Source organism: Sarcophilus harrisii, chromosome 2 (assembly GCF_902635505.1).
Source record: "Sarcophilus harrisii chromosome 2, mSarHar1.11, whole genome shotgun sequence".
NCBI lineage: Eukaryota > Metazoa > Chordata > Mammalia > Dasyuromorphia > Dasyuridae > Sarcophilus > Sarcophilus harrisii.
Window position 1 is genome coordinate 71,003,002 of NC_045427.1, and position 17,724 is coordinate 71,020,725.

At 35.8% G+C, this 17,724-nt stretch overlaps 2 protein-coding genes across 2 annotated transcripts; one reads left to right on the top strand and one right to left on the bottom strand.

Annotated features, from left to right (window-relative positions):
- The first annotated feature begins 385 nt into the window (after nucleotides 1-385).
- On the top strand, nucleotides 386-1,312 carry LOC116420962 (olfactory receptor 1361-like). Its single transcript, XM_031949241.1, has one exon. It carries the CDS (start codon nucleotides 386-388, stop codon nucleotides 1,310-1,312), a length of 927 nt encoding a protein of 308 aa, XP_031805101.1.
- Nucleotides 1,313-12,688: 11,376 nt separating this feature from the next.
- LOC100924274 (olfactory receptor 1N1-like) lies at nucleotides 12,689-13,729 on the bottom strand. Its single transcript, XM_003759035.1, has one exon. It carries the CDS (start codon nucleotides 13,727-13,729, stop codon nucleotides 12,689-12,691), a length of 1,041 nt encoding a protein of 346 aa, XP_003759083.1.
- Nucleotides 13,730-17,724: the final 3,995 nt, after the last annotated feature.

The following is a 17,724-nucleotide window of genomic DNA, read 5'->3' on the forward strand; positions in this document are numbered from 1 at the left end:
TATATACCATAGGAAAGTGGGTTTGAGTTTAATTAGTCAAACTTCTAGAAATGAGTTGGAGCATTAGTATCCATTACAAATGAAGGTATAAGGCATTACATTAGGGCCTTTTGGAAATATGAAAAAGTATTGAATTTTTCCTATTATGATTTTATAACATGCATTTTATCTGTGACTTGATTACACATCAGTGCACTTTAGAGCTTCTACACTTATTCCACTGATACTGACGTAGTTGGGAAATCTTCGAAATCACTTCAGGCTTGGAAACATGCTTTTTAAAAATATCTTAATGAGCTTAACTATCCAGCATTTGGGTAGATTAGCTGTGGGACTGTCTCTCAATCCATCTCTTCATCTTCCCACTCTCAGACACAACAACAACATGACAGCAGGAAATCAGACCAGCACCTCTGACTTCCTACTCCTGGCTTTCTCCAGTCACCAAGAACTCCTGTTCCCTCTGTTCCTGGTCCTATACCTGGCAGCCCTCCTGGGGAATGTGCTGATTCTTGTTGCTGTTGGCTCAGACTCACGCCTCCAAACACCTATGTATGTGCTCCTGGTCAACCTGTCTCTGGCAGATCTGTGCTTCACCTCTGCTACAGTACCTAGGCTCCTCTATGCCCTGTTGACAGGAGACCAGACCATAACCCATTCAGCCTGCCTGTCCCAAGTCTTCTTTTTCTTGATGGCAGGCAATGTGGATAGCTATGTGTTAGCTGCCATGGCATGGGACCGATATGTAGCCATATGCAAACCACTGCACTATGCTACTGTGGTGACCCTGCCACGATGTATGGTGCTCCTAGGGGCTGTGTGGGTGGGCACAGCCCTGCATTCATTACTCCATACAGTTCTCCTTGCTCGTCTTACTTTCTGTAGCAATCGTATTCTCCCATACTTTTTCTGTGATCTCCATCCTTTAATACATCTTGCCTGCTCTGACACCTCCCTCAACTACATGATGATTTTAGTTGAGGGTGGCTCTGTAGTCATTGTGCCTGCTATTTGCATTGTGGTTTCTTATGTCTTCATTGGAGCTGCTGTTTGTCAGATTCGAGCCCCTGGGGGTCTCCGCAAGGCATTTTCCACCTGTGGATCCCATCTAACTGTGGTTATACTTTTCTATGGAACTGTAGTGAGTGTCTACCTACAGCCTCCAGGGCAAATGGAAGGTCAAGAGGAACCCCAAGATCTAGTGGCCATAGTCATGTTCTCTGTAGTGTCTCCAACACTAAACCCTTACATCTATAGTTTGCAGAACCGAGAAATCAAAGCAGCCCTTACAAAGCTGTTTATGGGTAGTTAGGGTTAGGGTCTTTGTGAATCAGATGGCCAGAGTAGGATCCCTGCTACTGTTTTTCACTCCTCTATTCATTTCACCAGTGACCAACTATAGGTAAATTTACATACATGTGTGTACCCAATTCAGACATTTTTTTCAATGGAAGAAATTTTATTTCAGACTTGGAGAACTGAATAAGAAAAAAATCAGTATCTTGTACTATAATTGCTTCTGCTTGTTTCTCTCAAAGATCCTTAAATTTTAAGTTTCTCCTCCAAACTTTGAATTGTATGTCCTTCTTGTAAACCCTTCTTGATTTCCATCCATTCTCTAGCTCTCAAAGAAAGTCATGTCATCTTCCTATTTCCTTCTACCTTAGCCTGAAGTGACCCTATAAAGGAATGAATTATATAATGTTTCTAGGTGCAAGAAGAATCATAACAAATTTCTACCTGATACAAAATTTTCTAATCAGCCTAAAAGTTACTTGTGGCCCATTAAACATCTTCATCCTCAATTGCAATTTGAGAGAGTTAGGTTTTGACAATGTTTTCTAGAACATGGTGCCCTCATAAATATTAATCCTAATTTGTCTCTCAATAATAAGGCAAAGGCATATACACATAAATTCAGGAATGGCATCTTCCACAATCTACTTATATCAGCCTTGAAGAACTAAATAAAGAGTTCCTAAAAAGTCTCAAAGTAAAATCAGAGACATTTTCTTTTTCATTACTGCCATCTTCTTCCAAATGTCACTATCCTAATTGATATGTCACCATCCTAATTGATAATTTCCCAGGTACTAAATATCCAACAGAATATGTTGTCTAGAATGATATATTAGGTGTTTAGAAGTCTAATACATCAGACAATATAGTCTGATGTTAAATTGTCTAAACTCAAACCCTGGTTAGGTCAACTATTGCTACCAAAACATTTTCATTACAAAAATTCTGCAATAAAAGACATGAACAGGATAAAGTAGCCTGAATTCTTTGAGACTCATCAATAATAAACTTATACAAAACTAAACAGGGATAAGATGTGTTTTTTACGATTTAAGGTGAAAGTCATAAAATTTTAGAATTGGAAGGGAGTGTAGAGATTACTTAGTGTGTCACTCTCTCATTTTATTTTTGAGGAAACTCAATTTTGAGCAGCTCTTGAGACTTGCCCAAAGTCACACAATTAGTTAATTTCTCACCTATGGCTAAAAATGTTTACTCACTCTCAGTTCAAGATCCTGTCCAGTACAGTGCAAGATTGCTAAGTATCAATGGATACCTTCCTTCTTCTAGCAGAAAGAAAAAAAAATCTAAGAAATGAATCAATTTTTTCCTAATGATGAAAGGAAATTGATGTGACCAAGAAGTTTAAGAGAATAAAATTTAGGAACCAAGAATGATCAGATGAAAAGAGCCAAGTTTTAAATTCTCATAAGTCAATGGACCAAGTTTACCAAAAAGTCTTTTTTCTTCTCTTTGTTGCAAATGAAATACCTTTCTGTCCACTTTCCTGATCTGGGTAAGGTCAAAAGTAATAACTCAAGAATTATGATTCACATAGTGAAACATTTTACCTTTTCAATTGATCAGAGAAACAGAAATGGTTTTACTTGACTAAATGCTTTTCTCTTAAGAGTAGGTCTGGGCCTTGAGTAGTAGTTTTGAAGCATAAAAAAAAATTCTTTTAAGAAGAGAATAATAGAGTCATAGCTTCATATCCATTGTGCTCCTTCTTTTAAAAAATAATAATACAGATAAGGATTGGACCTACAATTTAATCAGTGTCAGAAACTGCCTGAATGAGGAAACTCCCCCTATTAATGATCTCCACAGCAGAGTCCTGCAGAAATGAGGGCTTCACTGACTTACTCAAAGTCACACTGCCAGAATGTGTCAGAGAAATGAGTTGAACAGAGAGCTTCCTGGTTTTTATTTATTTATTATTATGAATAACAATACAAATTTTTATTTAAAACTTTACCATTTTGACTATCTCCCTTCAATACTTCATGGTATCAGAGACTGAAACATTCTTACTGTCATATTTTATACTATTTCCTAATCTGGGTTTGGTGAGTTTTTTGAAAAACTCAGAAATGCATCAAACTGTCATGAAATTTCTCACATTCACATTATCCCACCTACTAGTATAAGCTGCTGTCAGAGGCAGGCTCTGTCCACTTATTCTGACCAGTAGTTCATGTGATAGTTGCTTAACTTGGGTTGTACCTACAATACACTCTCCTTGCACCCAATATAGAATCAACTTTATGGATCTTTGTAAGGGGAATTCCTCTGTCTCCGAGATATGTCACATACCCTGCATGCCACATCAGCTTAGCAGAGCAGGCCCAGGAGTTAAAAAGGGGCTTGTTTTCTGAGGCAGGAGGTTGTGTCTTGCAAGTGTTATAGGAATAGATTTCTTGAGGTGGCGAGGGGTGTGTGCTCTTCCTAGATCTCCTCTTGGGATGCAAAGTTAACTCCACAGGGTTCCCTTCTGTGGCTCCATCTAGGGCAGGGCTGAGTAGGTGGGCAGAAGTAATCCAGGAAGAGAGGAAGCATAAATAGATAGCTCTGAGCAGAATTAGCTTTCTTACTTCCTGCTACCCCCACTGAGAGGATGATTGAATAAAGACAGACTGTTTGCACCTTCCTATGCGGTTGTCTCTGTGTTTATCCGGGTGGGTGCTGAACACTGGCATGTATGGCCCTGGCAGCCCAGAGTAGTCTACCCAGACAGTCCAGCATAGATCTTCACTTGGAGACCTTTTTGAGCTCAGATTCCAAGAGAGGAAATGGGTTTTGGTGTCTGCAGGCTTGAAGCATTTACCACCTTTTCATTTATTTAGTCATTAGTACCAACTTCTCATGTAATTATGCTTTCTCATTTGATTGGATTTTCTCCATGAAAAAGATAGTCACAGTCAAACATCACCATTCCACCACTCATCCAACAAGTATATATTAAATACCTACAATATTGTACATAAATGAAACAGCTCCAGGTCACATGGCGCTTACATTTTGTGATTTAATGGAAATAAAATATACAACACAAATAGGTAGCTTGTGTTTACAGAGTTAATAAAACTAATTTATTGAGAGTTAATGAGAGGAATCAGAATAGAACTCTGAAGAGGTTGGCACTTTAGCTGAGCTTTGAAGGAACCTAGAAAATCCACAAGGCACACATAAAGACAATGAAATTCTTAGCAGAGGACAGTCAATAAAAAAGCTTGAAGACTTGAGATGGATTTCATGATTTATTTTGTGTATATACTAGTAATATTATATGTATATTCTGATATGTGTATACCAACCATCCTATTGCACAGTGGAAATTCTCAGATGTGAAAAAGACTAAGATTAGTATAGTCCTTTCTGGGTCACAAAAATTGTTGCATAAATTTTCTTTAAGCAATTAACTAGAGACTGTCAATTAAACCAGCATGAAACAGAGACAATCAGTCAAACAACATTTATTAAACATCTACTTTATCCAGGCACTGTGATAGCACTAGGAATTAAAAAAAAAAAAAAAAAAAGAGGCAAAAGGCAGACTCTGCCATAAGGGAGCTCCCAATCTAAATGGGGAGACAATAAGTAGACAAATATATATAAACAAGCTATACATAGGATAAATATGAGAAAAATAAATACAAAGTGCTGGAATTAAAAGAGGTTTAGAAGGGCTGCCTGTAAAAGATGGGCTTAAGTTGATATTTAAAGGAATTCAAGGAAACAATTTGGCAGAGATGAAGAGGGAAAGCATTCTGGGCAGAGGGGTAGGCAAAGAATAGGTACAGTGCTGGGAGATAAATTAGAGGACATTATTACTAGATTCAGAAGTATGTGTTAGTGAATAAGATGTAATACTGAAAAAAATTTGAGAAGTGGGGAGAGGACTGGTTTATTAAGGACTTCAAATGCCAGAAAAGAATTTGTATTTGATATTGAAGGAAAAAGGGACCCTCTGAATTTTATAGAATAATGGGGTGGTAACATAAGCATACCTAAACTTTAAGAAAATCCCTTTAACATTTCAATGGAAAGTGAATTGAATTGAAGAGACAAGACAAGGAAACACATCAGCAGACTATATTATAAAAGACCAAGTGTGAGACAGATGTGATATGTATGAATATGGTGGAATATCATTGTGCTATAAGAAACAATGAGCAGAATGCTTTCAAGAGAAAACATTTTTCACCAAGGTGAAAAACACACACACACACACACACACACACACACACTGTGTGTGTGTGTGTGTGTGTATATATATATATATATATACATATATATGTATATATATATATAATATATATATACATATATATATATATACACATTTATAGATCTCCATTGGGTATGTAATCCCCCCTCATGACTTATTTTGTTTTTTTTTGTTTTGGTTTGTTTTGGTTTTGTTTTTTTTAATAGCCTTTTATTTACAGGATATATGCATGGGTAACTTTACATCATTAACAATTGCCAAACCTCTTGTTCCAATTTTCACCTCTTACCCCCACCCCTCCCCAGATGGCAGGATGTCCAGTAGATGTTAAGTACATTAAAATATAAATTAGATACACAATAAGTATACATGACCAAAAGGTTATTTTGCTGTACAAAAAGAATCGGACTCTGAAATATTGTACAATTAGCTTGTGAAGGAAATCAAAAATGCAGGTGGGCATAAATATAGGGATTGGGAATTCAATGTAATGGTTTTTAGTCATCTCCCATAGTTCTTTCTCTGGGCATAGCTGGTTCAGTTCATTACTGCTCCACTGGAAATGATTTGGTTGATCTGCTTGCTGAGGATGGCCAGGTCCATCAGAACTGGTCATCATATAGTATTGTTGTTGATGTATATAATGATCTCCTGGTCCTGCTCATTTCACTCAGCATCAGTTCGTGTAAGTCTCTCCAGGCCTTTCTGAAATCATCCTGTTGGTCATTTCTTACAGAATAGTAATATTCCAAAATATTCATATACCACAGTTTATTCAGCCATTCTCCAACTGATGGACATCCATTCAGTTTCCAGTTTTTAGCCACTACAAAGAGGGCTGCCACAAACATTCGTGCACATACAGGTCCCTTTCCCTTCTTTATAATCTCTTTGGGGTATAATCCCAGTAGTAACACTGCTGGATCAAAGGGTATGCACAGTTTGATAACTTTTTGAGCATAGTTCCAATCAAGACTTATTTTGTGAAAAACTACTAAAAACTCTCATCATGGCATTCATTCATTCAACTTCTAAATGGTTGTGTCAGTCACATAAGCTTAATAACCTCACTAGAAAGGTTTTGAGCATGAAGATTGATGGATTCAATCCTCATCATACACATATGAGCAAGATAAAAGAAAAGCAGAAGAATTTGTGCTCAGAGAGCTAGACACTAAATAATGTGGATGTCATATATTGCATCGAATGTTGTGTTTAAAAAAATGTTCTCTTGGTGAAAAAAAGGGTTCATATATACCCTTCATGGTATATATGTAATATTGACTATTAAACCCATTCCTTATGTGAATAAGTTTTCAGAACTATGAGCCCTTGTCTCCTCTCTAATGCCTCTGTTTATTCTTCCTCCACACCTCATTTGTATAACATGATTACTATTTTTACCTTAACTCTGCCAAGCTTTCTTTTGAGCTACCCTATTGCTGATATGAATCTTAAATATATGCTATATATTTCCCATATAAAAATAACATTAAACAATTTGTCCGTTGTAATGTCTGGGTTAGCTTTCTGGTAGTCTTCTGAAAGGGCCTTGGTCTCAGCAGGATAGGCACCATGAGAATGGTCAAGAATAGAGTCGAGATTCTTTATTCTGGCCCAGTCTTGATCTTAGTGGAGGAGGCATGAAAGTCACCATGAGGCTGGTCAGAGATAGAATGTCTATCTTCCAGTCCTTCTTAGCCCTTATATATTTTATTGTAATTACATCATTACAGCATACTGATTATGTGTGAACTTAGAGAATCATTACATCACTATACTAAGTACTAAGTATATATGTGAACTAGAGAACTATCATCTCATCAATTCCACTGAGTTAACACCTTGTTTCAAGCATACTTCTCTAGGGTTCCAGCCCTCTACAATCCATGTTTAAGCAATTTGTCCATGCTGAATTCCTTAAAATTCATCTTTTTTGATTTTTAAAAAAAATTTTATTACAGTTTTTTATTTACAAGTTATATGCATGGGTAATTTTACAGCACTGACAATTGTCAAACCTTTTGTTCCAATTTTTCCTCTCCTTCCCCCCACCCCCTCCCCCAGATGGCAGGTTGACCAATACATATTAAATATGTGAAAGTATAAATTAAATACAATATGCATACATGTCCAAACAATTATTTTGCTGTACAAAAAGAATTGGACTTTGAAATAGTGTACTATTAGCCTGTGAAGGAAATCAAAAATGCAGGCAGACAAAAATATAGGGATTAGGAATTCTCTGTAATGGTTTATAGTCATCTCCCAGAGTTCTTTCGCTGGGCATAGCTGGTTCAGTTCATTACTGCTCTATTGGAACTGATTTGGTTCATTTCACTGCTGGAGATGGCCACTTCCATGAGAATTGATCATCATATAGTATTGTTGTTGAAGTATATAATGATCTCCGGTCCTGCTCATTTCACTCAGCATCAGTTCATATAAGTCTTTCCAGGCCTTTCTGAAATAATCCTGTTGGTCATTTCTTACCGAACAATAATATTCCATGATATTCATATACCACAATTTGTTCAGCCATTCTCCAATTGATGGGTATCCACTCAGTTTCTAGTTTCTGGCCACTACAAAGAGACCTGCCACAAATATTTGTGCACATACAGGTCCCTTTCCTTTCTTTAAGATTTCTTTGGGATATAAGCCCAGTAGTAACACTTGCTGGATCAAAGAATATGCACAGTTTGATAACTTTTTGAGCATAGTTCCAAATTGCTCTCCAGAATGGCTGGGTGTATTCACAATTCCACCAACAATGTACTAGTGTCCCTGTTTTCCCACATCCCCTCCGAAATTCCGCATTATTTTTCCCTGTCATTCTAGCCAATCTGACAAGAGTGTAGTGGTATCTCAGAGTTGTCTTAATTTGCATTTCTTTGATTAATAACGACTTGGAGCATCTTTTCATATGTCTAGAAATGGTTTCAATTTCTTTGTCTGAGAATTGTCTGTTCATATCCTTTGACCAAAATTGATCTTTAATATTGGTTCTTAGTTAAATTTTCTGCTTAGTTCAGGTTTGACTGATAGGAAGCCCTGAAAATCTGCAAGTTCATTGAATGTCCATTTTTTCTCATTCAAAATTATAGAAAATTTTGCTGGATATGATATTTGTAGCTACAGGCCTAGTTCTTTTGATTACTGATAGATATGTTTCCAGAACCTGTGGTCTTTTATTGTAGCTGCTGATAATTCTTGTAAAATTCTCATTGCAGCTCCAGCATATATTTTTTTAAATTTCTTGCAAAATTTTCTCTTTGATCTGAGGGTTTTGAAATTTGACAGTAATATTCTTGTGTGTTTTCCAAAAGGATCTCTTTGAGGTGGTGATCAGTGGATATTTTCTATTTCTATTTTCCCATCATGGTTTTCACTCCTGTACAATTTTCTTGGATTATTTCCTGCATTATTGCATTAAGGTTCTCTTTTTGGTCATAACTTTCTGTTTCTCTACTCACTTATAATTTTCAGTTTTCCCCTGCAGACTGGCTTTTTCTTTACCATCTACTAAAATGTCTGCATCACCTCCATCCTCAAAAATTAGGAACAAACAAACAAAAAAAAAAACTTTCACTTAATCTGCTCATCCCTATTAGTTACCATCCTATATCACTCTTCCACTTCATGGATAAACTCCTTGCAAAAGTCATATGCAATTTGTGCCTTTCCTTTCCTTCCTACAATGTGGTTTTCAACTTCATTTTCAAGTGAAACTTTTCTCTCCAAGTTTGCTAATGATCTCTTAATTGCTACATCTAATAGCCTTTTAAAAGTCTTCATCATTCTCAGCAGCCTTTGAACTTCCCTCTGATTCTCCTTTTTCTCTGATTCCATGATATTGTTCTCTCCTGGTTTTCCTTCTATATCTCTGCTTATTTCATCTCAATTTTCCTTTTTTAAGTCAAACCCTAACAGTCAGAGTTCCTCTAAGGCTCTATCTTGGATCTTGTTAATCCATACCATTTTACTTGATGATCTAATTAGCTCTTGTGGAGTCAATTACTACCTTTATGTAGATGATTCTCAGATCTGTTTATCCAGCTCTAATCTCTCTCTTGACCTCCAGTCTCACTATTGCTTATTGGACATTATGGAACTGGATATCTCAGAGACTTCTCAAACTTAATATATTTAAAACAGAATGCATTAGATGATGTATAGAGTCTTTTTCAATTCTTAATTTTGTGACACTCATATTTGTGGTGTCAAAAATATGTACATGTAAATATATATATATATATATATATATATATATATATACATACAAATGTTTGTGTATGTAATTGTGTTTATATGTAGTTGTTGATTAAATAGAATAATGGCTTGGTTTGTGAGAGATATCTGATCTGAAATCTGGCCCACTCTTCCCTAAGGGAGATGGCCATTTTCACCTTCTGGATAATAAGACTACCAGTGTGATTGGGTACTTATGGGGCTAGAATTAAATTTAGCCACCACAACTAAAGTATTGGTAATCTAGGGTTACTATACTTTGAGGCCAAGGGTTAATGTCATATTAATCTCATTTGAAAGGTAATATGTAGCTTACTACATCTAGTTTAACTTTTTTCTACCATTTGCTGGTCACACACAAAAATATCACAATTAACAAATCTTTTCATCAAAGGGAAGGAGTCTGCTTTTGACATTCTCTGGTATTAGACTTGCTGGAAGTCATGGGAATTTTGGATAATTTTAGTTAGCTTTTGTTTTTGCAACTCAGAGAACTGTAGGAAGACATTCAAAAGTTTGTGTTTGCCTCCTTTGAACATTTTTTTTTGTAGTCCCACAATTATCTTAAAAGCTCCCTTTTCTACTCAGATAGGTCTACAGTACAAAGATTTAACATTCTCTTTTTAAAATATATATATGTATATATATATATTTGATTTGATTATTATTTTTATATTAAAGCTTTTTATTTTTCAAAACATATGCATGGACAATTCTTCAACATTAGCTCTTGCAAAACCTTGTCTTCCTATTTCCCTCCCCTTCCCCCATACCCTCCCCTAGATGGCAAGTAGTCAAATATAGATTTAATATTCTCTTAATCAATAATGAGTTGAATTCTCTTAAATATGCATATGGCAGCATTGCCATCTGGAAGTCCTTCAGGGCATAGCCCAATGGAATGGGCAGAGGTATAACAGTTATATTGTCTCTAATTTTATTTTGAAGGTCTTTGGCTATGCTTTTCTTTTCCTGGTATTGATACACTGGGGTTCTGGTTAGCACAATCCATGAAATTAACTCTTTATTCACCATACAAAGACATAAATCATCATTCCTGAAGTAAAAATAGAAAATTTAAGGAGGAAGTAGATGAGATACATAAGATCAAAACTATATATCTAACAAGAACCCCTATATTTTCAATAGGAAATAAAGTATAGTAAAAAAATGACATTAAATTTGGGCCCAGAAGACCTATGTTCCACTTCTACCTTTTATATTTATGAGCTCCTTGACTTTGGGAAAATCACTTAAATTTTCTGAGTCATAATTTCTTCATTTATAAAGTATGAACTCATACTATATTATTTTTAATGTCTATTCCAGCTCTAAATCTATGCTACTATGATATGAATCTTCATGAATGATTTTATATTTTCATACAATATCATGAATACTTTCAGTATTATCAGTAGTAATCTCTAGTAGATCCTGGACAAGCTGAAATGTTAATATACAGATGTAAAGGCAGTTTATTTTTTACAGACTGGGAAACTAAACATAGCCCTTATTGATCACAGAAAAAAATAACAAGGCTTGTCCTCATGCATGATTAATTCAAATTATGAAAAAAAAAGAAGGGAAAACTATTGAAAGCCAGAGAGAAGTCATGGGACAAGAAGAGGTCTTAAAAGCAAGACAAAGTAGTGTTATACAGTATGAAAAGTCTTTGAATTAGATGACATAAAGCTGATATGTTTCCATGCTGAGTGCTTGAAATTACAGATCTGAATTGTCCCTTATTTCCCTTATTTATGCTTATTTTATATTTATATTATACTTTATTTATAAATAAAAAAGCTTAAATAAATAAATTTTATTGGAAAAAAGTTTCTAACCATAGTTTAAGTTTATGCCTTTTTTTGCTTGTCTACTGAGAAGAAGAACAAATGTACAAAATAAGAATTGAGATGAATCACTGGTCTAATGTGGGAGACAAAAACAATGCAGTCTTTGCCTTCACTAATAGGAGCATAGATTCTAGGAACAATGAAGTCATAGTCATCCATCTCTGACTGAGAAGGATCATGTCCAGAAAACTACTTTCAGTTCTGGACATTACATTTTAGGAAGGACATTGATAAGTTAGTGGTCATCTAGAAAAGGACCACCAAAATGGTGAAGATCCTGTCTTCATGTGATTGGAGAATAGGAGCTGGGAATGTTTTTCCTGGAGAAGAGAAGACTCAAAGGTGATATGTTAGCGGTCTTCAAATTTTTTTTTTTTTTTGGTGTTCAAAGTGATATGTTAGAGGTCTTCAATTTTTTTTTTGTTGTTGTTGTTCACTAGTTTCATTCGTGTCTGATCCTTTGTAATCTCATTTGGGTTTTTCTTTGGCAGAAACAGTGGAATGATTTGTTATTCCCCTCTCCTGCTCATTTTAAAGAAAATGAAACTGAAGTGAACAGGATTAAGATGACTTGTTCAGGATCACACAGTTAGTACATACCTGAGACTGGATTTGAACTCCAAAAGCCTCATCTTCCCAACTCCAGCCTGGCACTCCATCTACTGTGTTATATAATTGCCCCCAAAAGAGAAATTAGGTTTGCACTTTTTACCTTCAGAGACTGAAACCAGGAGCAATGAATGGAAAACACAAAAAATTGATGATAAGTTTCATGTAAAGAAAAATTTCCTAACACTTTTGCCAGTTTCAAATGAGGAATGTGTTGCATTTAGTAGTATTGGGTTTCCCCTCATTATAAGTTTTCAAGCAAAGGCAGGATGGCCCCTTATAGGATATGTTGTAGTGGGGGCTTTTTCAAATATGGTTCGTATTAAACAACTACTACCCTCAAATTGTAATGCTCTTATTCTATGTTCCTGTAAATAAGGCTACAAGTTCAAGCAAGGAGCTTTAAGTCCTTCAACAGGGGTCATGTGCTGGGATTATCTTGACACTAGTTCCTATTTACCATAAATATCCTTGCCAATGATGCTTTAATTTCACGATTCTGCAGGCTATAAATATAAGGATTTAGTGTTGGAGCCACCACAGAAAACATGATTGTGGCCACCAGATCTTGATCTCTTCCCCAATTATTCAGCTGACCTGGGGGCTGCAAATAAACACCCACCAGTGTCCCATAGAAAAGTCCAACCACACATAGATGGGAACCACATGTGGCAAGTGCTTTGCGCACACCTCCTGTTGCTCGGGCCCTATATACAGCAGTGCTAATGTAGGCATAGGAAGTGATAATGCAGACAGCTGGTAATAGTATGGTAGATCCCCCTTCAATTAGAGCAACTAGGAAGTTGAGAGAGGTATCAGAGCAGGCAAGCTGCAGCAAAGGATAGACATCACAGTAGAAATGTGGAAGGGCATGGTTGTTACAGAAGGACAAGCGAGCCGTGAGGAATGTGTGAAGCAGAGAGTGCAGGGTTGTACCCGTCCACACAGCCCCTAGGAGCTTCACACAGCATGGCAGGGTTACCACAGCAGCATAGTGAAGTGGTCGGCATATAGCCATATATCGATCCCATGCCATGGCAGCTAACACATAGCTGTCCACATTGCCAGCCAACAGGAAGAAGAAGACTTGGGCTAGACAGCCTGAATGGGTGATAGTCCTGTCCCCCGTCAGCAGGGCATGGAGAAGTCGGGGAATTGTGGTAGAAGTGAAGAACAAGTCTGCCAGGGACAGGTTGACCAGAAGAATGTACATAGGTGTGTGGAGATGTGAGTCTGATCCAATGGCAACAAGAATAAGCAAATTTCCCAGGAGGGCTGCTACGTACAGGGCCAGAAACAATGGCAACAGTGTTTCTTGGTGACTGGAAAAGGCCAAAAGAAGGAACTCAGAGGTGTTAGTATGGCTTCCCACTGTTGTATTACGGTTGGATCTGACCCTGGGTTGAGGAGGAGAAGAAGTAATGTAAGAAAAACTCCTACAATTATTTCCAAAAATGTTAATCCATCTATAAATCTTTGGTGGCATGGTAGATAATAGGCCATCAAGAAGACTTGTATTCAAATCTAGCCTCAAACACTTACAACCTGTATGGCTTGGCACCAAGTGATAATTTTAACCTTATTCAGTTTCCCTTCTGTAAAATGAGAACAAAAATTGTCCTAGCAGCAATTTTGTATGGATAAAAATTAGGTAATAGTTGTAAAATGTTTTGCACAGTCAGTTCCATTGTTATCATTGAAACCATTCATAAGGATGTTGCACAGGCTCTGAGTGTCATTTCCAAAGAGGAAATCAAGAGAATTTTCAGCTAAGGTGTCATTTTAGAAATTTCTCCAGGGTATTTATATAAAATAGAATGACAGTAGCTTTCACACAGCAGACATTTAACAAATGTTTATTGAATTAATGTATATTGTAAGTTCATTGAAGGTAATAGTATAGAAGAAAAAAGTACAGTACTTTATACGTCTTTCTTTCTCCTTTAATGTCTTCTGTGGTACTCAAATGTACTACTAGTTCCCACTCTACCCTAATATACCAAGGAAACACTATCTAATAAGTGACTTCCATAACCTGTATAGTTTCATGATCTTATGTTTCCATAATTTCTAAAATAGTAAAATTATAAAGACACTGATCCAGGAAGAAAGTGAAAAACATTCTCAAACAAACCTCAAAGTGTTCTTCTGAAGAATTCTTTATACTTCTAAAGCCTTGAACTCCAGAAATTTTAGGGTACCATATTTTTTATTTGAGTTTCCCTTAGTGCTTTTCTGACTTTAATGCTTCTAAACTTCCCTAGTGTTCCTATTCCAGAAAAGAATAAAAATCCTTCTTGTATGATTTGTGGTTAATTAGAAAGAAAGATGGGTGATAGATGATATATATATATATATATACACACACACAGTCAGACACACACAAAAAAACAGAAACAGAGAGATAGAGACAGATGTTCTAGGTGTTGTTTAAAGTGTTAGATATACAATTACAAATACAAGTAAAAAAATAAAAATCTATGTTTAAAGGAATTTATACTAAAAGGAGTAGGGAACAACACAAAAAGAGAACCTAGGAAGGGGAAGGTATACCCATGGCAGCATGATTTGGTATTGGTGGCCAGAGTTAGGGGGTGGTCTATTTCCAGGCCATATAAAAATGAACATTCATCAGACCCAACAATAATTTCAGGAAGAAAATGGAAGACTCCTATAGTCAGGAGGTGGGGAGGATGACCAGTGTACATGAAAAATGGTTTAGAGCTGTCTAAAAAGTGAAATCCTCTGGCTAATTTTGTCAGCGATGCTGTAGTGGAAAGGTCGCTAGGTTTGTACTCAGTTCTGGATTCAGTGTTCCATTTATCTATTTATCAGCTATTTAAATATGTAAGTCTTTACTAATCCTACATGAGCAATATCAATATATGGATATAAAGTCAGAATGCTTGAAATGAGGTAGAGGATGTTAAGAATCAGAAAGGTTTTAGACAATGTGTAAATACTGATTTATGTGTAGGAACTGTTATTAATTGATTAATATGTAAATAATAATGACATAAATAGTTCCACGACCCATTCCAATAAATTGATCTAATAATGAAAAAAAAAACCTAAACACATCAACAAAAGAAGATATAAGAAAATTACAGTCAATGTACAAATGTACAAGTTAAAAAAAAGTGAAGATAACTGTAATATATATAAGAACTCCAAATCAAGTCAATATATACATTCATGCATATATATATAGTAGCCACCATGCATGTAGAGACAGTGATTACCTACCCTTTAATTCTTCTATTCTTAGATTACTAGATTTGGTATAAGGAGAAAGAAGGCAGGGATCCAGCTCAAGTCTAGGTTCGGAAAAAGACTCTTCTAGTATAAAGCATATAAACCCCACTCACTTTTGTAAGAGGCTCCTTAACCTTCCATTCACCTCCAGTGAGAGATTCTCACTCCAGTTCTGATTCATCTTGGGAAACCTTTCACTGTCCAAAGCCCTGAAAGTTGCAACTCTTCAAAGACAAGAGGTTTGGGCTCAAGCAAGGGGGTATAAGGAAAGAGATAAAGAGAAGCACAACATACATTTCTCACTCTTATCACAATCTTCCACTGTAGGGCAGAATGCAGTTATTTAAAGGGCCAGTACAGTATCTTTAGCAGTAATCAAAGATGAAAGGACTCATTAGTCCCTTCCTCTCCAGAGACCTTCTGGTAATGTTTTCTCTCTTTGTTCTCCAGGGTTATCTCATTATGATATCTTTATCTCCTCGGTGTCCTCATTTTAAGAAGACAAGAACACCAAATATATTCTAGGAACTCTCTGTTGGCACCCAGAGTTTTATGCCAGTATATTCACACATTCTCTCCCAAGTCAATTTTCAGTTTTGGCCTGACTGCATTGTTACTCCATTTTTTTTTTCTGGAACTAGGACCCAAAGTACTGACCCACTCTCTACTGATTGCTATCATATTTCCTTCTACAAGGGTTTCCTCTCCTCTCATAGCCCAGGGAAAACACAGTGACATTTCATAATTTCTCCTTTCCCCCCCATTTGTTTCATAACTGAAGGTAAATAGACAAGAAGAAAATTAAAATGCATCAAAAAGTCTTGTCCCATAAATTACTCCTAATGTCTGTTCATTCATTCATTCATTCAAACACCATTTATTAAAAATCTATCATGTGTGAAGCATTGCTATAGATCAAAGCTTCTTAAACTGTGGGTTTTAATTTCACATATGAGGTTATGTAACTGAATATAGGGGTTGCAAAATTATTATTTGTTATCATAAATGTTTGATTTTTATAACTATTTTATATATTTATATACTTAGGGTTGTGTAAAAAAATTTCTCAAGTGAAAAGGAGTTGCAAGTGGAAAAGTTTAAAAAGGCCTCGTCTAGGATTTTAAGTCTAGGTCTAGGTCTAAGTCTAGGGGAATATAGTTAAATGAATCTATTTTCAATCAATTTATCACTATTAATATATCTCACAATGTAAATCAAATTCAAGTTACACTTTTTAATATTATCCTGTAATTTTCTTGTCCAAGTTCTCTTACAAATCCCTTTTTGACTCTCAATATTCTATAGGTACCAGTGAAACACTTAAATTGTTTCTCTGTAGTTGTCTGTTCTTGCTATATCCACCTTTTTTTCTAAACATATTTCTGATCCTATCTTTTAAACATTTATTCTTAAATCCTGAGACAAAAATAACATTAGATATCATCTCTGCAAACATGGAACAACAATTAGTCAGGGCAGAAATGATACCTGTACCATAAGTATACAAAAACTAGAATGTAGAAAGGGAGATTGCCTAAGAGTGATCCAAAGTATCATTTAAAATATTGCATAGCAGAATACAGAGACCATAGCTGAACAAAGATTCATAAGATAGATAAAATGGATTGCATTCAAGGAGGAAATATGAAAATTGAGAGAATGGCACAGTGGGAAAATTATCTTCAATTCATCTTCAATTATGTCCAACTCTTTGTGACCCAATTTGGGGTTTTCTGGCAAAGATATATATATGTAGATATAGATATAAAGAAGTATAGATTTAGATATATGCAGAAACTAAGGCAAACAGGGTTATCATTTGCCCAGGGTCACACAGCTAGTAAGAATCTAAAGCCATCATTTAATTCTAGAATCTGAATCCTCCTGACTCCAAGACTTGTTTGTATACTATCCACTATACTACTGCCTATAGAGTATATAGAGAACTACAAAGTCACACAAAGTGCTTGTGGTTAATATTTGTTTGTTTAAAGGACTCAATGAGGAAATTCAGACTTTTTTCCTTATATCTTTCTTCACCAAGAAAAATGACATTGGGTCATTCTCTGACACTGATCTCCACTTTCCAAATCTGACCAGCTCTCCCTGAGTTATCTTGCCTCTTAGAAATCTTAAAGCATTAGATTTCAGAAAAATATTAAGGATAATTTGTATCTAATAATTGTTTTGTTGTGTGAAAAATTAAAAGATTCAGAATGAATAAAG